Source organism: Hyperoodon ampullatus (genome assembly GCF_949752795.1).
Source record: "Hyperoodon ampullatus genome assembly, chromosome: 3".
Taxonomy (NCBI): domain Eukaryota; kingdom Metazoa; phylum Chordata; class Mammalia; order Artiodactyla; family Ziphiidae; genus Hyperoodon; species Hyperoodon ampullatus.
The window spans coordinates 47,749,165-47,771,766 of record NC_136916.1 but is presented as its reverse complement, the minus strand read 5'-3'; the positions used below and the strand labels follow the sequence as shown (position 1 = coordinate 47,771,766).

At 36.6% G+C, this 22,602-nt stretch overlaps 1 protein-coding gene across 3 annotated transcripts in view; it reads right to left on the bottom strand.

The window, feature by feature from the left end:
* The window catches only part of TCF12 (transcription factor 12), a gene marked incomplete at both ends in the record, with an annotated part of 385,872 nt that overhangs the window by 75,426 nt on the left and 287,844 nt on the right, over positions 1-22,602 (bottom strand). For all 3 annotated transcript variants that reach the window (XM_079701343.1, XM_079701344.1, XM_079701345.1), the window contains 2 exons: positions 1,310-1,362; positions 5,146-5,281. In XM_079701343.1, the coding sequence (XP_079557469.1) occupies positions 1,310-1,362; positions 5,146-5,281 (189 nt within the window). The remainder of the gene's footprint in view (positions 1-1,309; positions 1,363-5,145; positions 5,282-22,602) is intronic.

Sequence of the window (22,602 nt, the reverse complement as noted above, 5' to 3'; positions counted from 1 at the left end):
GGGTCCAAGTGCTTATGCAAGCAAAAGCTTTTAAGAATGCCTGCAGCTGCAATCCAACCTTCCAGGTAAGCTGCAGGTTCAGAGCACAGCTGCCCTAGGCTGCATAAAACTCAAATCCATCTGGAAGTGAGTTTCAGAGAGGATTTCAAATTTGAGTTTTCATGTATCACATGGAAGAGAAGGAGGGGGAAGAACATAGGAAAGAAGGAAGGCAAACAACCAAAAAGATGGTATCTCTACTTCAGCCTTAATAAAAAATAAAAAGCTCAGACTCATGCTGCTCCTTCTAGATTACTACTTGCCAAGCCAGATATTCCATTCAGTGTATACTTCGATGAGCTGTGACTCATGCAGCAGCACCTGCGCCCATGTGTTAAGTACTGCCAAATAAAAGGCCAACATCCATTTACACAACAAAGAGATGTACCCTACAAGGCATGGGGCCTCAATCCAAAAGCCCCACTCCCCATTTGTTCTAAGAAAAGGGAGAGGAAAAAAAATCTCCCCTCTTCACATCAGGGATTTTTAAATTGTAGGTGGATTTATGATATAGGTTCATTTACAAATACTTTTACTCTTTAACAGAATAAAGTATATTTAATAGCACAAACACCCCTACAGCATTTGATTATCATGGCCATTAAGGGTTGTTCACCAAACCTTTCCAACCTCCTTCATGAAAGCTCTTTATTCTCAAAGGATACATTTTTGAGCAAAGAGGGATCAACAAACTAGCTGCTTGAAAGCTTTCCTGATGCTAGGCTGAAGTTAGGAAAGGCTTAATGAAGGCTTTAAAATCCACAAGGGCTTCACAATGAACATCTGACTTGGTGATTTATGCATATTAATAACCTCAGTCCTACTGAGGCAAGCTGAGCCGAACATGTCCTCCGAATCTTAATGTCTTTAGCTCCATTGGGATTATTACAAATGTAAATTTCTAAGATTCTCAGCTATTAATCTCTGTCTGTCCTCCTGTTCAGCAACATAATGACTAATTAAACATCAAAAGACCTGTACAGGAGATCTTCTTTGACAGCTACCAGCCTAGTCCTCTTCCCAAGAGGGGAATTCAAATGACAGGGACATGGAGTAAAAGCGTATGAGTAAGCTACAAATCACTGAAGAGAAATCTTAAAAACCTAACACTGAATTTGGATTTAACTCAATCAGTGATTCCGGTAAGTAGAGAACAGTTACTATGTGAAGTGTGCCTACTGATACCAACCAAATGTATCCTTACAGCCAGCAGATACTGAATACCTGAAATCAGTTTGTTTACCACAAAGTCAAAAAAATGGGTACTTACAGAAGAAGGCAAGCCAGGAGGCACCTTTCTGACTTTCTTTGCTTGCAAAGGATCTGCACGTGGGAAACAGTATATTTCATCAGCATTTATGTTAGAAAAGTTTCAGACTTCAAATGAGCAGGAAAGAGTTTTTCCTCCTAGTACCTTTCTTGTTTTCCAGTGTTTAGAAGTAAGTAAGAGAATACTGTGATAGGGGTCTCATTCTTTCTAACTGGTTCCAGTGCAAAACAGGTACTCCTAATGAAGTGATATATTCTGAAATTCATACCCCATAAGTTTGGGAAGATGACAGCAAAGTAAAACAAGAAAGAAAATAACAAACCAATAAGCATGTGTGAGAAAAGGGAATAAAATTTCTTAAGCACTTATTATGTGCAAGGTTCAATATTAGGCACTTTACATCATTTATCTCAGCTCATTTACAGAGGGGCATTTGGTACAACAGGTCAGTTTAATAATATGATTCCTTAAGAGAGACACAAATTTAGTGTTCATATCACATTGAGAATTAGGTTTAAAAGCATATTAAATAGACTAAAAGCTAATGCTAATGCTATAAGGTATGATGCTAAAAATTTGAAATAAAATTTAATAACTGAAAAATTAAGGTTATAATAATATCTGAGATATGCTACATAAACTATTAGATACAGGCATTGTCATGTATGATATCATCCTACAAGTATTTTATAAGAACATTTACTTTAACAATGAGTGGTTAAAACTGCAATTTCAGCACTAATTATTATACAATTTTATCCTTGGATGTTTATATTTATTTCTAAGAAATAACTAAAGTATATTTCTTTCTAAGACGCAAATTATTTATTAATATACTGGAGAATATGAATATTTTCATATGCCTAACCACCTTACTTGGTATTTTACTTTTACTTATCTGTAAAATTTAAAATTTAATACTTGTTCATCTTATTTATTGTAAAAAATGGTGTTAATTGCACCTTTCCAATCGTACACAAATAATGGATCAAATTCAGGATTTTTCAGAGAGGTTCACTATGAAGAAGAGAGAACGCATAAGAAGGCTGATGTTAATTACAATGTTTTTGAAAACTGTAAAAATTAGAACTGTAAAAATGGTATTTTCCTGGGTCATAAATGATACGACAATAAAACATGCAGTTGTTTAAGTAAGAATGAAACCCATTTAAATTGGGGCTGGGAATCTTTATAGTGAATATCCCAGGAGGCTTCAAAGCTAAAAAAACAGCTTTGTAAGTAGCACATGGAAAAATTTTATACAATAAAAAGAGGAAAAAAACACTCATTAGCATCTATTCCCTATCCCAAGAGGCAGCCTATATTTCCTTAAAACAAAAGTGCCAAAGATAAACAACATCTGGCACACTCTATATTTATAAAACTTACAGGCAAAATTTTTGTTCTTTGTGAGGCTTTTCTAAAACCCAACTTTTCACAACTAGTACAGTATCGCTTGAGCAAAAGCCACACTCCATACATACCAAGAGAGTCAACTGAACTGTTCCTATCAGTCTGGAGCCCATCACTCTCTTTTGGGGTAGTTAGCAGTAGAATATATTGCTGTTTAGATAAGGACAGTTTTTCACTGCCATGGGAATGGAAATTTTTCTTTTATATTTTTAATCTCATCATTAGCTGCCACTCTACAATTATATAAATAATGTGGGATTCAAAATCATGAGCTTAGGATACAGAGTTCACTTTTGGGGAGGTTTCAAAGTGTAATAGTTAAGAGAGTAAGCTGATTGGATTCAAATTTCAGCTCCATCACACAGCAGCTGTGTGAGCATGGACAAGTTACTTAACCTCTTAGAACTTCAGTTACCTACAATAACCTCCTGGAGTTATTGCAATAAATATAATACAGAAAGATGCTCAGGGCAGTGCCTAACAGAAAATGACACAATAAATTTTAGCCATTATTACTAGGTTTATATTAAAAACTGTGGCAAGAGTATTGTAAGTTAGATACTGTTTTGCAGAATGTTGATTTCCTAAAGCATCTAAATAGCTTGAGAAGATGCTAAGATTGGCGTAGATTATCTCTGAAGTCCTTTCAGAGATTTTATGGATAACTGCAATGCCAAGAAAGAGTGTCTAAGACTGAGAAATAACAATGAAGAATGGAATAATAATTCACTAAATGGTAATCACCCAGGAGATGAGTGTACCTCCCTGGATACCAAGGCTTGGCTAAGTTACTTAGCTTCCTGGGTCTTGGTTCCTTATTTGCAATATGACGTTAATATTATAACCTCACAGAGTTTTTGGAAAGATGCAGTATGTATAACACAGTACCTGGCATAGAAGAAATAATCCATAGTACCTAGCATTATCATAATCAAAATGAAAATGAAGAATATATAAGCTTTAATTTCTGGAAAGCTTGAGTATTTATGAAATCCACTCCCCATCCCTGCCCTCAATATTCCAATAGTTTATTTCCTCCTTGAACTCTTAGTAATAGTATACTGGTCTATATTAGTGCTTTTTATCACAGTGTATGCTCACATAGCATACTAACAGATATTTTTCTAGAGTGACACCACCACATCTAGACTCAACAGAATGTTCTTACCCTGACTATCTAATTTGGTGGGAAACAAAAGTGGAGATGGAGAAAAGATACTTTAACTTACCATTTCCTTAATGAGTGCAGTGGTCTAAATCATCAGAGCTAACAGTACATATACTCAACCACCCATAACACTGAGAGGTGGGCATATCTAACCAGAGCTTTCTATGCCTAGAATGACAATTGATCACTGTGCCCTTTTACACCCTCAAGCACATTCTAGACCCAAAGGCTAGGGACATTTTACCAAAATTTAGGTTTGACAGAGGTAGACATACAAATTAGGGGTGTCAACAAGTATTTGTGGAACAAATAACTGGGACATACTTTCTTTTGGTGGGCTATGTTTATTTCAGAAGCTGGTCTATCCTTAATATAAATATGCTTTACAACTTCAATTTTCTTATATAAAGGATTCTTTGGTAAGAATAACCAAAAATTCCCACATTTAAACACTGACTGGATAGGGTGTCAGAGTATACCTGAGGCTTGCTGTAAGCAGCAACACAAAACAGATTGGCCTAGTTAGGCTATGTATAAGACATAAAAGAAGGAAGCTAAAGAAAGTGAGATTTGCATGCTTGATAGTTACTGAGTTTCCTTTTGAGGTGATGTTTTGGAGCTAGAGATGATGGCTGTACAGTTCTGTGAATATACTAAATGTCCCTGGATTGTACACTTTAATATGGGTAATTCTGTTATGCTAATTTTACCTCAGTTTTTTAAAAAGTGGGGAGTAGAAGCAATTAATATGCAAAGAACATTGGACTTGGAGTCAGAAAATCTTACATTTTATCCTGCATAAATCACGTCTAGTTATACGAATGTGTCCTCTTTTGAGCCTCAATTTTATGTTAAAACTAGTATTACTTCCACTGACTACTAGGACTGCTGTCTGGATGAAATGAGAATGTATACTATAAAACCACTTTGTAAACTGTTGAGCATTATATCAATTTTAGTCAAGAATAAGATGTTAATATTAGTACATGACATTTTTATTATAAGAGGAAAAACTAATCCCATTTTTAAAGTTCCATTTTTCACTATTCAGTTCATCTTATACTGATGACCAAATAAAAATATTTTTTATTAAATATATGATATATTATTTTATGTAAATAAGCCCCAATATCATCGTGATACCCAAGAAACCAAATTTCTTCTAATTAAAAGTACAGCCAGAAGCATAGACTAAGGGGGAGTGGGGCAGGGAAGAAACATTTGTAAAATGGGGTTTGTTGTGTGATACACTTACCAAGTGCTGCAGAGTCATGGAGTGGTCTTCTCCTGGAACTTGTGGCAGAGAATGAGTAGTACGGTGTCCCAGGTTTTCCTGAAGAAGAGATTTGTGCTGGGCTTCCAAGCCCTAGATCTTGTCTCAGGAGACTAGACTATAAAACAAGGCCAAAGGAACAAGTTATCTTCTCACTGATTATGAACCCAAATCTGAAAATGACATCACTCCTGAACTATCTATAGTAACTTCAACAAACCCTTGAATTTAGGAAGTATCTAAGTACTTATTTGAATTTTATTAGACCATTAGTTTAAACATGTATTTTCTCTTTTTCCCCATCCTCATGTTGCCTGCTTTCTAGTAATTATGTAGATCCATACACTCTTAGGGTTGAAAGATACTTTAGTTACTACGTAGTTCCACTCTTTAATCATCAAGAACATTTTTGAAAAATGGCTACCCAGTCTTTGCTTGAATGCTTTCATGACCACAAAAGGTAGTCAATTTGGTTCTTTTTCCATTTTTTTTTTTTCCTTTTTGGAAAGCTCTCATTGTTTGAAGAGTGCCAATATTTTCAAGACTAGCCATTCCTGTTTTCTTCAACTGTGTCTCATGACATGGTTTGAATGTCCTCCTCACCATCTCTGATACAGACCTCTAGATTTACTTTCCATTTGTCAAAGTCTCTTGCAAAGGAGAATGGAGAATAATGCCCCAGATGTGGGCTTATTAATGCAGAGTAGTTTTCAACACTACATTTAAACAACCCATTTGTGCTAGCTAGCTCATACTGAGAGGTTAAGAGTAATCACACCCTGTTACTCTTTATTGTATAAGTTGCTATTAAGTCATGTCCCTCCAATGGTTTCTTTGTTCAGTTTGTGTTCTTTGGTTCCAAGTACAAGACTTAACATTTATCTCTGATAAAATTCATCTTGTTATATTTGATCCATAATAATCATCCATTTTTATCCTTGTCCAGGATGACAAGGCTGAGGAGAGAGCCCTAATGTATGTCACAGTGATGTCATGAAACTGTGTCAAGTACTTCACTGAAATCCAGAGATTCAGCAGCCCTGACCTACTAACGAATTGACCCTGTCATAAAGCAAATGAAGTTAATTTGGCAGAATTTGTTTTCAAGCTTTCTGGTAGCTGAGGGAAAAGGAAGACCTCAATTGGAAAGGGTGTTAGATATACTTGAGAAGATGCTCTCAAATGAAAAGGGCTGTGATTTCTCTAATATATTCACTATTCTCCCAGTCAATAATACCCCTTACTCTTATCACCATACTGTTGGTAGTTGTCATTCCAGTTACTGAGCATCACAAAGGTACTGAGAAATAAACCTCAGCTCTGGTTAGAAAGAATCAGTAGAACTTTATAATGCTAGTCATTAATAGTCCAGTCCCTGCCTGCAGAAAGACTTTCATTTCAGTTTGTCACACTATTTAATAATTTTAAGTAATATTTATGTTTCAGCTTAAAAATCTAAGGTGGAATTAACATAAAATTAACCATTTTAACATTTCCAATCAGTGACATTTAGTACATTCATAATGTTGTGCAACCATCACCATCCAGTTCCAGAACATTTCGTCACCCCAAAAGGCAACTCCATACCCATTCAAACAGTCACTTCCATTCCTCCCCTCCTCCAGCCCCTGACAACCACTATCTGCTTCTGTCTCTGTGGATTTAACTTATTTTGAATATTTCATATAGATGGAATAACTAATATGTGACCTTTTGCATCCAGCTTCTTTCACTTAGCATAATGTTTTTGAAGTTCATCATGTTGCAGCATGTATCAGTACTTCATTTCTTTTTAGGAATGAATGATATTCCATTGGACGGATATACTACAATTTGTTTATGCATTTATCCATTGATGTAACATTTTGGTTTTCTCCAGCTTTGGACTACTGTGAGTAGTGCTGCTATGAACATTTGTGTGCAAGTATTTGTTTGAGTATCTTTTCAATTCTTTTGGTTATACACTTAAGAGTGGAGTTGCTGGGTCACGTGGGAAAATCTGTCTAACTTTTGGAGAAACTGCCAAACTGTTTTCCATGGTGACTGCACAATTTTACACTTCATTGTATGATGGTTCTAAGTTCTCTACATCCTTACCAATACTTGTTACTTTCTGGTTTTTAAATTATAGCCATCCTCATGGGTGTGAGGTGGTTTTGATTTGCATTTCCCTCGTGACTAATGATGCTGAACAACTCTTCTTGGGCTTGATGGTCCTTTGTATATCTTCTTTGGAAAAATGTTTATTCAAGTCCTTTGCCCATTTTTGAATTGAGTTGCCTTTCTGCTGTGGTATTCTAAGAGTTCTTATATGTTCTGTTCTGTATATTAGACCCTTATCAGACATCTGATTTGCAAATATTTTCTCCCATTTTGTAGGCTGTCTTTTCACTTTTTTTTTATTTAAACAAAAATGTATATTTGTTGAAATATAATTCACATATCATACAATTCACCCATTTGAATGTACAACACACTGGTTTTTAGAATATTCACAAATGCGTGTAACCATCATCATACTCAATTTTAGAACATTTTCAACACCTCAAAAAGAAGCCCCAACCGTTTCACTATTACTCTCCCCCCAACCCCCACCCCGCACTCCCCGTTCACCTTAAACAACCACTAATCTACTTTCTGTCTCTGTAGATTTCCCTGTTCCAGACATTTCATATGATGGAATCATCCAGTATGTGGACTTTCACGTCTGGCTTCTTTCATTTAGCATGTTTTCAACGTTCATGCAAGTTACAACATCCACTTTTGGCCCTCCATATCTGTGGGTTCTACATCCACAGATTCAACCAACCATGGATCAAATATATTCAGAAAAAAATTCTGGAAAGTTCTAAAAGCAAAACTTGAATTTGCCAGAGTTCCTTATATGTTTTAGATACTGATTTCTTGTTGATTTTTTTTATTGAAGTATAATTGCTTTACAATGTTGTGTTAGTTTCTGCTGTACAATCAAGTGAATCAGCTATATGTATACCTATATCCCCTTCCTCTTGGACCTCCCTCCCACCCCACCGCCCCTCCGTCCCACCTATCTAGGTTGTCACAGATCACCGAGCTGAGCTTCCTGTGCTTTATAGCATGTTCCGCCTAGCTATCTATTTTACACATGGTATTGTATATATGTCAATCCTGATCTCCCAATTCATCACACCCTCCCCTTCCCCTGCTATGTCCACATGTCCGTTCTCTACATCTGTGTCTCTATTCCTGCCCTGCAAATAGGTTCATCTGTACCATTTTTCTAGATTCCACATATATACGTTAATATACGATATTTGTTTTTCTCTTTCTGGCTTACTTCCCTCTGTATGACAGACTCTAGGTCCATCTATGTCTCTACAAATGACCCAATTTTGTTCCTTTTTATGGCTAATATTCCATTGTATACATGTACTACGTCTTCTTTATCCATTCACCTGTCGTTGGACATTTAGGTTGTTTCCATGTCCTGGCTGTTGTAAATAGTGCTGCAGTGAACACTGGGGTACATGTGTCCTTTTGAATTATGGTTTTCTCAGGGTATATGCCCAGTAGTGGGATTGCTGGGTCGTATGGTAGTTCTCTTTTTAGTTTTTTAAGGAACTTCCATACTGTTCTCCACAGTGGTGGTAACAATTTAGATTCCCACCAACAGTGCAAAAGGGTTCCCTTTTCTCCACACCCTCTCCAGCATTTGTCATTTGTAGATTTTCTGATGATGGCCATTCTGACCAGTGTGAGGTGATACCTCATTGTGGTTTTGATTTGCATTTCTCTAATAATTATTGATGTTGAGTCCCTTTTCATGTGCCTCTTGGCCATCTGTATGTCTTCTTCGGTGAAATGTCTATTTAGGTCTTCCGCCCATTTTTTCATTGGGTTGTTGTTTTTTTTTTTTTTAAAGATGATGTTGGGGGTAGGAGTTTATTTATTTATTTTTGCTGTGTTGGGTCTTCGTTTCTGTGCAAGGGCTTTCTCTAGTTGTGGCAGGCGTGGACCACTCTTCATCACGGTTGGGCAGGCCTCTCACCATCGCAGCCTCTCTTGTTGTGGAGCACAGGCTCCAGACGCGCAGGCTCAGTAGCTGTGGCTCACGGGCTCAGTTGCTCTGCAGCATGTGGGATCCTCCCAGACCAGGGCTCAAACCCGTGTCCCCTGCATTGGCAGGCAGATTCTCAACCACTGCGCCACCAGGGAAGCCTGTTGTTTGTTTTTTTGACCTTGAGCTCCATGAGCTGTTTGTATATTTTGGAGATTAATCCTTTGTCTGTAGCTTCGTTTTGCAAATATATTCTCCCATTCTGAGGGTTGTCTTTTCGTCTTGTTTATGGTTTCTTTTGCTGTGCAAAAGCTTTTAAGTTTAATTAGGTCCCATTTGTTTATTTTTTGTTTTTATTTTGATTACTCTAGGAGGTCGGTCAAAAAGATCTTGCTGTGGTTTATGTCACAGAGTGTTTTTCCTGTTTTCCTCTAAGAGGTTTATAGTGTCTGGTCTTACATTTAGGTCTTCAATCTTTGAGTCAAATTTAAACAAGGACAAGGAGGTAACAGGAAGTGTGCCAACATTTACTGATGCTTTTGTTTGCCTGTACCAGGTTGAACTCTGGGGATACAAAGGTAAAAGAGCTCCTTATGGGGGCTTCCCTGATGGCGCAGTGGTTGAGAGTCCGCTTGCCGATGCAGGGGACACGGGTTCGTGCCCCGGTCCGGGAAGATCCCGCATGCCGCAGAGAGGCTGGGCCCGTGAGCCATGGCCGCTGAGCCTGCGCGTCCGGAGCCTGTGCTCCGCAACAGGAGAGGCCACAACAGTGAGAGGCCCGCGTACCGCAAAAAAAAAAAAAAAGAAAAAAAAGAGCTCCTTATGAAGCTCAAACTCTAGATGGGAAAAAAATATTCTTGATAATGTCCTTTGATTCACAAAAGTTTTTAATATTGATAAAGTCTAACTTATTTTTCCCTTTGTTTCTTGTGCTTTTAATGTCATATCTAAGAATCCACTGTCAAATCCAAGGTAATGAAGATTTATCCCTACATTTGCCTCTAAGAGTTTATAGTTTTAGTTCTTATACTTAGATCACTGATGCACTTTGAGTTAACTTTTGTATATAGTGTAAGGTAGGGGGTCCAACTTCATTCTTTTGTATGTGGATATCCAGTTGTTCCAGCACTATTTGTTGAGGAAAATAGTATTTCCTAACTCAGTGGTCTTGGCACCCTTGTTAAAAATCAATTGGTCATAGATGTTCGGGTTTCTATCTGGACTTTCAATTCTATCACATGGGTCTATATGTCTACCTTATACCAGTTCCACAGTGTTTTGGTTACTGTAGCTTTGTATTAAGTTTTGAAATTGGAAAGTATGCATACTCCAATTTTACTTTTCTTTTTCAATGCTGTTTTGGCTATTCGGGATTTCTTGAAGTTACATATAAATTTGAGGATCAGCTTTTCCATTTCTGCAAAAAGATGCCATTGGAATTTTGATAGGGATTGCATCGAATCTGTAGATTGCTTTGGGGAGTATTGCCATCTTAACAACAAGTCTTCCAATTGATGAACACTGAATATTTTTCCTTTTACTTAGGTCTTCTTTAATTTCTTTCAGCAGTGCTTTGTAGTTTCCAGTGTACAAGTCTTACACCTTGTAGTTAAATTTATTCCTAGGTATTTTATTCTTTTGGATGATACTGTAAGTTGAGTTGTTGCTTAATTTTATTTTTGGTTTGTTCATCAGCGTAAAGAAATAAAACTAAATTTTGTGTGTTGATCTTGAATCTTGCAACTTCACTAAATTCACTTATTAGCTCTAATAATTTTATTATAGATTCCCTATGTATAAAGATCATATCATCTGCAAACAGAGATAGTTTTACTTCTTCCTTTCCAATTTGGATGTCTTTTATTTCTTTTTCTTGCCTAAATGCTCTGGTTAGAACGTAAAATGTTGAATGAAAGCGGTGAAAGTAGACACTTTTGTCCTGTTCTTGATCATAGGAGGAAAGGCTTTCATGTTTTACCACTGGGCATGGTATTAAGTGTGGGTTTTTCACAAATGACCTTTATCGAATTGAGGAAGTTCCTGCCTATTCCTAGTATTGTGAAGTGTTTTATCATAAAAGGGTGTTGGATTTTGTCAGATGCTTCTTCTGCATCAAATGTGATGACTGAGTGACTTTTTCCCCTTCATTCTAATTAATGAATGACCAATCCTCATATGTCTAATACACATGCATTCTTAAAATAAAACCCAGTTAGTCGTGGTGTGCAATCCTTTTAACACAGTGGTGGATTTGTAGCTTGCTAGTATTTTGTAGAAAATTTTTCATTAATATACAAAAAGGATATTGGTCTGTAGTTTCCTTTTTCCTGTGATATCTCTAGCTTTGTATCAGGGTAATTCTTGCCTCGTTGAATGAGTTAAGAAGTGTTTGAGAAGGATTGGTGTTAATTCTCCTTTAAATGATCGGTAAAATTCATTAGTGAAACCATTTGGTCCTGTGCTTTTCTTTTTTGGGAGGATTTTTATTATCGATTCAATCTACTTGTTTTAGTTCTGTTCAGATTTTCTATTTCTTCAGTTTTGGTGGTGTGTATGTTTCTAGGAATTTGTCCATTTCTTCTACAGTGTCTGATTTTTTAGCATACAATTGTTCGCAGTATTCTTTTATAATCCCTTTTATTTTTGTAAGGTTGGTAGTAATGCTCCCTATTTTCATTTCTGATTTTAGAATTAGACTTTTTTCTTAGTCAATATAGCTAAAGGTTTGTCAATTTTGTTTATCTTTTCAGAGAAGCAACTTTTGATCTTGTTGGTTCTATTGTTTTCCTTTCTCTATTTTTAAAAATTTCTCCTCTAATCTTTATTATTTCCTTCCTTCTGCTAGCATTGGGTTTGGTTTTCTTTTCTTTTTCTAGGTTCTTATGATACAAAGTTAGGTTACTGATCTTTCTTCTTTTTCAATGTAGACATTTACAACTATAAATTTCCTTCTGATCACTGCTTTCACTGCACTTCATACGTTTTGCTGTACTGTCTCTTCATGTGATATTTGATATTTCAGTTTTTCAAAAAAAGCCTATTTAACAATGCTGGAGCACACATGAAGTAATCAGTATATTAAATCACCCAAAGATCATTGCATCTTTCAGAAATGTTTATAATTAAGAAGACAAATTTTTCAGACTTCTCAAAAGGTAAGTGATTCTTTGACTAGAGTTGATATCTTCTTTTACAAAAGAGGAAAGTGAGTAGAGGATTTCGATCACCAGACAATATGATGTGTATATGAAAAGACTGCATAATACCAATATAATTATTTAGCATTAATCACACAAATTCCAACAGATACAAGGTTCAGCAGATTAGGAAACAAAGGTGTTGACTAACAGACATGAAGAAGAAATAGCTCCCCTTAAGACAATAATCTCTAGGAGAAATGATAAAAATGAGAAAACAATTAATATAAATGTAAATGACACATGTATCCTTTCTAATTCTATAACAAACCATTCGAAGTGGATCTCCTGATTATGTTATTTGTGTGAGAATAGTGTGACCCAGGAATCATCAAGTCTCCCACACATTATACTAAAATTTCCATTGTTACATCTGTTTTGTGTTTCTTTCTTTCTGTTTTTTTGCCTGTGCTAGGCACATTTGACATTCCTCAAATAGCAATTAGAATATGGCTAGAGTATGCTAGATGGAACATATTATTACCACATGTTTGAGGGCAGGGGTCAGGTACCTTGAATTTTTCCTTAAAAACATCATTAGTCTTTTAATAGGATGTTCCCTGCTCAGTGCAAAACTGACTTTCATGATATCATGTTTTGAGGTGCCTGCTGTACTTATTACTTCATCTGTGTTTTCTCATGTAGAAGGTACATACAAAACTGGTCACTGTACCCACACAAACAAATATGTGAGAGGAGATGGGCATTCATGTATCTCTTAACAGTGTTCCTTTCAACATTTCCCTGGCATATAAATTCTAATGAGCATATAAGATGATGATTAATACTAGTGGTCAACAAACCATGGCCTACAGGTCAAATTGGGCTTGTTTGGAAAATACTTTTATTGGAACACAGTCTCACTTAATTTACTTATATATTGGCTATGGTTGTTTTTGTGCTACAGTGGAAGAGTTGAGTAGTTGCAACAGACAATGTATGATCTGGAAAGCCTTAATTATTTACTATGTAGCCCTTTTTAGAAAATATTAATTGATCCCTTACGTAATGCTTTAATGGCGAAACAAAGGGCTGAGTTTGGAGGATGATTAAGAAGTCTGTCTGCTTAAAGTTGTAAGATAAAGACAGATAAACTTTCAGATGAATAAAAGATGAATAAAATGTAGCCAGTGAGTTATTTCTTCAAAGAAGTCCAGTAATAGTCATAATAAAGACTAAAAGAAGCATAAAACAATCTAAAAGGTGAATAGGCAAATGTATTTCTTATATTCCTAAAAGTAAATAAAATGTCTACAAAAACTTTGATGTCCTGGAAACAGCATGGGCTTTGGAGTTAGCTACCCTGAGTTCAAAACCTGACTGTAAGATCCTGGGCAAATTATCTAACATTAATGCATCTGTTTTGTTTGGTTATATTAATATTTCACAGGGTTACTGGGAGAAGTAAATGAAGCTTAAGTAAAAGTGAGTAGCATGGTTGTAGGCCCTAGAGAAAATAAAAACTCCATATCATTTTTTTCCTCCACAGGTTACATATTCTAAGTATCACAAAGAATGAAAATAAGATAAGTGGCTTTTTTTTTTTTTATTGTTTCCTGGGCACAAACTCTTTCTCCTAAGTAAGGAGACCTCGGCTGCCCTGAATCCAAGATAGTTGAGTTGCAACTCCCAATGGCTAAAGTAAGATAGGATATTGGAAATAGAAAAGAGAATAGGCCCCCAGAGAAAGGATTGACAGTTAGAGGCTAAATCCAAAGAGGAGTGTGACAGATTTAAACTGTATCAACCTAGACCAAGAATAAACAGAAAAATGCCAACTTATTCTCAGAGTGATTCAGCAGAAGTGTGTATATTTGTGTGCATAAACCCATATTTAGCACACAAACATCTACAGACACATATTGAGTGAAAGAAAAAGAATGCGTGTGCACCAATATGGTGAAATGTTAAATGATGAAACTCGATTAAGAGTACCTGGATGCTCACTGCACTATTCCGGCATCTTTTCTGTGGGTTTGTAATTTTTCAAAATAAAAACTTGGAGAAATCAGACTAAATATCAAGGATCCACTAGCACACCATCAAATGTACCATCTCAGTTAATATTTACTGCAATCTTACTAAGCATTACGTACAGAGATTTTATGTTATACAGATAGTAAGCAGTGGAACCTAACTTGAATCTAGTTCTGTTGAAGAGGCTCTTTCCTCAATACAATAAAACTTCCTCAATAGTCCAGGAACCCAATTACCATTTATAAGATTAACTTAAAAAAAATAAGTGACCTATAAATGAATTTGTGAATTATAATCCTAAAGCTGAGTTACCTATAGAATACATACTGGTAGGTTTTTGTACATATGCATGAAATAAAGGAAGAAAAAGAACAAATTTTTTTTAGGGAAAAAAGTTTCCTTGTTACCAATTTTACTGCTGATATACTTTTCTCCTTATTGTTGCCAAACCTGGAGATGTGGTTAGGAAATACCGTCTTCTTTTTCTGCAGTGAATATTTGTGCCAAAGAAGATATAGAAGTTGTTCTTTATTCAGCTGCCCTTCACTGAGCTGTCCTAATCACAGAAATAACCATTTCCCCATTTTACCTGTATCATGGTCAAAATGATTAGGCAAAGTAAATGTAGGAGAAATTGTTTCTTCTAAGAACACAAGATGATATTTTATCCTGTTAACTAAAATGAAATGTTCAGTACTATAAGAAACACAAAAGAAGTTTAAGACAAGGTTTTCTCCACAAGGACTTGATAATCTAAGAAATAATACCCGTGGAACTAATGGTAAATATGACTTTAAAAATCAAGGGCTAAACTATATATGCCTAACATTTTGATATTCTACCACTGACAAAATCATGTATTTTTCCTTTATTTGATCCTTTAAACATTTTGGTAAAACTAAAGAGCACATAATAAACTACTGAATTTTTTCCTAAAATAAAATTACATATCAGCTCATATTATTGATTTTTCTGCCTGCCTGAAACAAATGAGAAGCATTATTGATCTTGTCCTGGAGGTATCTAAGGAAAAAAGAATACCCAAGTATCCCAGAGGATACAGAACTAGACAAAGCAGTTTTATTCTGCTGTCTTATTCAAGGCAGAATTAGTATTCTGAAATGACATAGCACTAAATTTCTTAACACACGCTTAGAGAAAAGAATCTTTTCTACAGTCATCTAGCAACTCCATCTGTGAAAAATGTACCTAAATTACCAAAGAATAATTAATAAAGGGTTATTCCTGAAACACTAAGATGGCCTAGATTATTATTATTTTTTGCTCTTCGTATTCTTTTAATGCCTTTATATATATATATGAAATAAATTATTTTTCAAAGAAGAAATTTAGAGGCTTGAAGTTTATTATATTATTCTCTCTACGCTTCGGGAATTTGAAGTTTCTTCAAATTAATAAAATACCATATTTCATTTTATTTATTTTTTTAAACATCTTTATTGGAGTATAATTGCTTTACAATGGTGTGTTAGTTTCTGCTTTATAACAAAGTGAATCAGCTATACATATACATATAGCTCCATATCTCCTCCCTCTTGTGTCTGCCCCTCCTACCCTCCCCATCCCACCCCTCTAGGTAGTCACAAAGCAATGATCTCCTTGTGCTATGTGGCTGCTTCCCACTAGCTATCTATTTTAGATTTGGTAGTGTATATATGTCTACACCACTCTCTCACTTCATCCCAGCTTACCCTTCCTCCTCCCCGTGTCCTCAAGTCCATTCTCTACGTCTGCGTCTTTATTCCTGTCCTGCCCCTAGGTTCTTCAGAAACTTTTTTTTTTTTTTAGATTCCATATATATGTGTTAGCATACGGTATTTGTTTTTCTCTTTCTGACTTACTTCACTCTGTATGACAGACTCTAGGTCCATCCACCTCACTACAAATAACTCAATTTTGTTTATTTTTATTAGCCTAGATTATTGTAATAAAAACTTACAGTAAGTTTCATTTTACTCTTTTTTTTTTTTTTTTTTTTTTTTGCGGTACGCGGGCCTCTCACTGTTGTGGCCTCTCCCGTTGCGGAGCACAGGCTCCGGACGCGCAGGCTCAGCGGCCATGGCTCACGGGCCTAGCCGCTCCGCGGCATAAGGGATCTTCCCGGACTGGGGTACGAACCTGTGTGCCCTGCATCAGCAGGCGGACTCTCAACCACTGCGCCACCAGGGAAGCCCGTAAGTTTCATTTTGAACTGCATATGACAAACCTTCAGCCTGAAGAAAAATTCTCATTTCCTTATATGGAACTTTAGTAGCCTATGCAATAATTTTGTTTTTAAAGTTCTCTCTTCCTCTTTATGTGCTTGAGAAACCCTAACTCTAAAATGTGAACTTGAAAAGGCTATTTAGAGAAAGTTTTCATGGTGATACTGACCAAAGTGTAAAGAAGAGGTATAAAGTAGTGGGCATGGCCAACATCATTTACTAATGCAACTTCTTCTTAATTATATTGGAAGATACTGTGAATGTAATTTCATAGTAACACAGGAAGATACCCGATATTAAAATGGTGCTGATAACTAGCCAGGAAGATTCAAAATCACACTGCAGTAATCTGGATATTCTTTACCCTTAAAAGGGCAAGTATTCTGAAATCTTGATAAATATAAACTTATTTCCTCAGAACTACTTTTTACCATTAAATGGCTTGGTCCAAATGCTGTACTACATATACTTTGATATCTATGCACAATCAGAGAAAATAAGGACCTAATGTCAAAAAATTTTATCCTCATTTTATGATTAAAAATTTGAAGCACTAACTTAACACTAATTTGTTTTCTAGAAAAGATGGAGAGTACCTAATGTTGTAGTCATATATTTCAAAAAATTTAAAATATTTAATATGGACTCTCGGAACCACTGCTCTTTGTACATTCTACAGACCTGCTTAATTTCATGCCTATATTATATCCCTGAAATGGTATGCAGCTTTCGTACATAAGGGCAAGCAGCTGTTCCCAAATTTGTCTTTTTGAGAGGGGGAGCTTATTAATTAAAGATGTAGAAAGGTATAAAAAACAATCATGATAAAATAGAGTACATAAATTGTTAAAATTTCCCAGATGAATTCTTTTTTTTTGGCTGTGTGGCTTGCAGGATCTTAGTTTCCTGACTAGTTCCCGGACCAGGGATTGAACCTATGTCCTCGGCAGTGAAAGTGCGGGGTCCTAACCACTGGACTGGCAGGGAATTCCTCTCAGATGAATTCTTTATACTGTACCATGTGTTCTTTTGTCACTGAGGGATAAAGAAAGAAAACTGTCTAAAAGCAAAATTAGTATAGTATTATTATATTTGCAACTGCTCTTTTTTTTTTTTTTGCGGTATGCGGGCCTCTCACCGCTGCGGCCTCTCCCGTTGAGGACCACAGGCTCTGGACGCGCGCAGGCTCAGCGGCCATGGCTCACGGGCCCAGCCTCTCCGCGGCATGGGGGATCCTCCCGGACCGGGGCACGAACCCGTGTCCCCTGCATCGGCAGGCGGACTCTCAACCACTGCGCCACCAAGGAAGCCCGCAACTGCTCTTTTAATTTAGAAACATCACAGTACAGTTCAGCTGTGAGTCCATCTGAAGTTTCAGAGACAGGGGAATTGAAAATGACAAAGAAGCCTCTCACCTCATGTCACAACCAAATCAAAATCTCAGAGGGTGAAGGGGAATTCAGGGCAAAATATAAATGCTGGGCTTTAATAATGTATCAGTCTTCTGTTAACTTTCTACAAATGATTAAAAAAGAGGCTGTAATAAATCTCGAATTTGGAAAACACAGACATTTGTGAAATAATTGTATTATTATGCAAATTCATTTACATTGAAATTCCAGGGATATGTTAGCAATTATCAGCAAGTTGTTAAAGAATTCTATCCTGAGAATCTCATTAGATAGCAATGCAAACTACAGTTATCATTCTGAGAACAAAGGGATCTTGAATGAGTAATCAATAGCAACTGGCAGAAAATGAGACATTAATTATGATCCTCTCTAGTGTTTTGTCTAAGACAAGATTTCATTAAATGCTTTGTGCAACCTGAATAGTTCCAAGTCATTACCAACATTTTGGACAATATATTAATTGGGGGAGGGGGTAGGGAGGGATGTACAGGGAAACAAAGTAAAAGAAAACCTGAGATGCTTCTATTTCTTTCCTGGGTCAATAAAAACACACCAGCCACCACTACTAGCCAACTGCTATGCTCATTCTTTTACAGGTCCCAAATCTTATAATCTCAACATGGTCTCTTGAAAATTTAATTATCATTTTCAATACTTAAAGTGTCATGCAGGTTTGAGAAGATAATGACAGTCATCCATCAAATGCATCCTGCCAACACAATCAGCCCAATCTTTCTGGCTTAAAAAGAGAAAAAAGAAAAAAGAAGAAAAGAAACTACCTGTATACTATTAAATTACTAAAACATGGCAATCTTAGCAGTTTAAGTTTCTCAATCTTCCTTAATTATCAGTAAACAGAGGGAAATTTTACCATCTTATTATTTCATTTTCACTATTTTTTTTCTTTGAACTTTTCTCCTGAATCCCGTATCAGCCAATGGAAAGATAACAAAGTAGGAAGATCTGGGATGTAGATTGATAAAAGAGACCTCCCAGAAATAAAAGAACTATGAAAAAAACCAGCAAAAATAAAAGCTATTTTAATATATCCAGTATTTAAATAATTTAAGAACGACTTGGGATTTTATAGGCTTCCATAAGGAGAGTCCCCACTTTCAAAAATGCTATAGGAATGTCCTGAAGGCAGACTCCCATGAGGTTAGTAGTGAGCATACTCTAAACATGTCTTCTCCTAAGTGAGGAGTTTTTCTGACTGTTTGAATTTAGAAACTTCCTTGATAAATAGGGTCCTCTGGAAGACTTCCTATAAAGGTACCAGTATGCCTTTGAGCCTTGTCTTTTATGAGTACAAAGCAGCCAACTATGTGAGATGTTAACCAACATAAGAAGAACAAGAGATAAGGAAATGGCATTTCTATTTTGCTTCTGTGGAAATGGTGTTATGTAGTCCTAAGATTTTCAGCAGAGTTCTAATACTTTGAAGCCACTCTCTTTCCATTTAATGCTAGCTTTCACATCTAGTAAATGAGTATGCCCTCTTTCCCATACCTTGCATTTTCAAGAATACAATTAAGGGTAACACAAAACCCAATATAGCGTTAGGCCTACAGTTAGGCATGTAATACTTTTTGAAATGAAACATTCTATACTGGACATCATTTTAAAAATCAAACTTTTTATTTTGGGAATTTTCAAATATAAACAAAAGTAGGAAAAAAAGTGTAATAAATCTTTATTTATATACCTTTCACCCAGCTTCAACAACTGTCAGTATTCTGCTGCTTCTGCTTCATTTATTCTTCCATCTCTCAGCTCTTGTTACATCCCCCAAACTGACAACAATCCCTTATTAACATGTAATACCCAGTCTGTGGTCACCTCTTTTTTCACTTTTTTTCCCCAGGATGGTGTCTAATCTCTAGCCATTATTTAACAGACTCCTTTCTCCTGAAATAAGTTTACAAAAGAATAATGATCTTTGAAACAATATTTTGAAACAGCACTGAGTAGCATGAAAAATATGATTAGCAAGTTTTATGGAGGGAATAGGAACAAAGAAACAATGCCTCTTCCCCCTGCCAAGTTACCTCTGCATAATCTAACTCTCTCTGGCCTTTTAACAGAAGCAGGAAATTAAAACTGCCTACTGTTCATACTTCATGATGAGACATAACTCCTACAAAACAATTTATTTTACCTCTGCTCCGAACAACTCACAAAGCCTGGCTCACCCTGAAGGCAGCTGATGGCTTACTACCCTTTCCTGGATCACAGGATTCAGATTCAAACATTTTTTGAACGCCTACTGTGTGCCAGCCACTGTGCATGCCCTTTCACATGCTCCTTTATTAGTGAATCATCTCTTGGATAGCTTCAACATTTGATCCAACAGCCAGTTTTATATCTTAGCATTTCTGACTCCAACAATCCTCCATCACCATCGAATAATCTACTCCTGAAAAGGTGTTGGTATGGGGAACCACTTGACTTCTGAAATTTTTAAGTTCAATATTCAATTCTGACATAATCTATTCTTAAAGCACCATCACTCCCCTACTACTTATTGTACCTGTAAAACATAAACAGAAACCTCAATTAAACAGAGCTGAGAGACCAGAAGGGAGAGCTCTCACCACCTGTGACGATAACAGAGTCCAGAAGGAAGAAGAAAGACTCCTCTTCTTTCCTGACAAGGACTCAGTCAATGAAAAGCCATGAACTCTTGTTTACTCCAACCCTCCCAATTTCCTTTTTGCCCTCTATAAAAGCATTCTCCTTTCCTTGCTGTGGGAGACTTGCATGTGGCTCACCATGGTTACAGACCTTGAACTGCAATTCTTTGCTGATCCCAAATAAACCCATCTTTATTGGAGAAATATCTGGTACTCTATTTGTTTTAGGTCAACATTTTGGTGGCCCATAGGGAGACCAGAGAAGACCCCCAATGACTCTGGGGCTGGTAAGCAAACAGGTGTGGTACTCACAATTGAGTCCATTTTGCTCAGTGATTTTCTTGCTGACCCTGAGATTTGAAGGTATGTCTTTCTCCTGGATCCATGCTCTTACCCTCTTTGTGTTTGAAGGTCTTCAGGCTTTATTTGGGATCTATTTTAAGGTTTCACCTTTCTGGTTAAGGCCTTGCTCTGTACGTGAGTACTTGTTTGGCACGCCAGTCTGATTTTGAGAAGAGACTGGCTCAACTAAAGCTGGCCAAGAAGCTGTCCACCTATTCCTTTGGTAACAGGGACTGCTTCACTGAAACCGCTTCAGGTGAGCCACTGGCCCATTCCTATGAAAGAGGGGCTGTTCTCTGGAAACTTGTTGAAAAATCTTTGGCCCTGTTCCTCTAGGACAAAGCTGTTTCCTTCGAACTGGATGATATAAGCTTGCTGGCTGTTCGAGTTTCAAGCTGTTCGAACTGAGCTGTTTGGGCAGTGTGAAAAATTATTCTTTTACTCTAGAGAAAAACCTCTGAGGAATGGGATCCCAGTTATCTAAGTATTTTGAGGGCACCCCCTCTTACAGGAACTCAGGATGATTTTATGTTTAAGAACCTTCCTCAGGCACATTTTAAACTAAATGGACCAACCTGACCAAAGGCAATTTAGAATATCAATGGCCATTATGGGGAACATTTGAAATTCCCAACTTTAATTTCCTTTAAATTGAATTTGACTACAACCGCTCAAAAATTTTGAGAACTGAGGGGAATACCTATTTTAATCGGTATTTTGAGGCTTCCCAATGTTATCAGGAGTCTGAAATTGCCTCTCCGCAAAATAAGATTTTAAGGTAAGATTTCTCTTGTTGAACTTCCCTTTTTCTCTGAAACTCTCCCTACTCCCTTTTCTTCTGAACTTGTCAGAACCTGTCCCTTTAAAATTAAGCCTTCTGAGGATCCAGAGGCTAAACCCTTAATTTCTTATACTCCCTGGACCAAAGCTGAACTGGGAGCCATAGTCAAATATTTTCCCAAAGTAACTAAAGATCCTTACAGATTTGCTGAAGGATTTAATATAGTAATTCAAGCTTATCAACCTGGTTTCTCTAATTATATCAACTAGTTTATATACTTGTCAGTGAAGGCCAGACCCAGTACTGAAAACTGCTAATTGGGAAAATCCTGAAAGGTCTCTAGAACTACAACTGGGAGACCAGCCCACTAACTTATATATATGATCAGGCTCAGGCAATCACTAGGTGACTTCATCAAGCAATTCCTGGGGCCTTTCCGAGTCCTGTTGATTGGAACAAATTCAGACTTGCACACAAAAATCTGATAAACCTGTTCATGACTATTACAATCGACTTCAAATTGTTTTTAAAGAAAATTCTGGTTTTCCTTCATATGTTGATTCCACCTGAGGAGCTTTTAACTCTACGTTTATTAATGGGCTGAACCGGGACCTTTCCCTTCTAGTAAAAAGGACCAGGATGGAATGGGAAACTATGTCCACTCCAGATTTAGGTAATCTGGTAAACTAGCTCTCTCACACTCTGGAGCAGTCACCTAAAAGGAAGATGAACAAAATTCTTAATCCTCAACTCCAGCAAATGAAAGTTCCTAAACAAACTAAAAACCCTCCTAGTTTTTGTTATTATTACAAAAAGCCAGGACTTTGAAAAAGAGA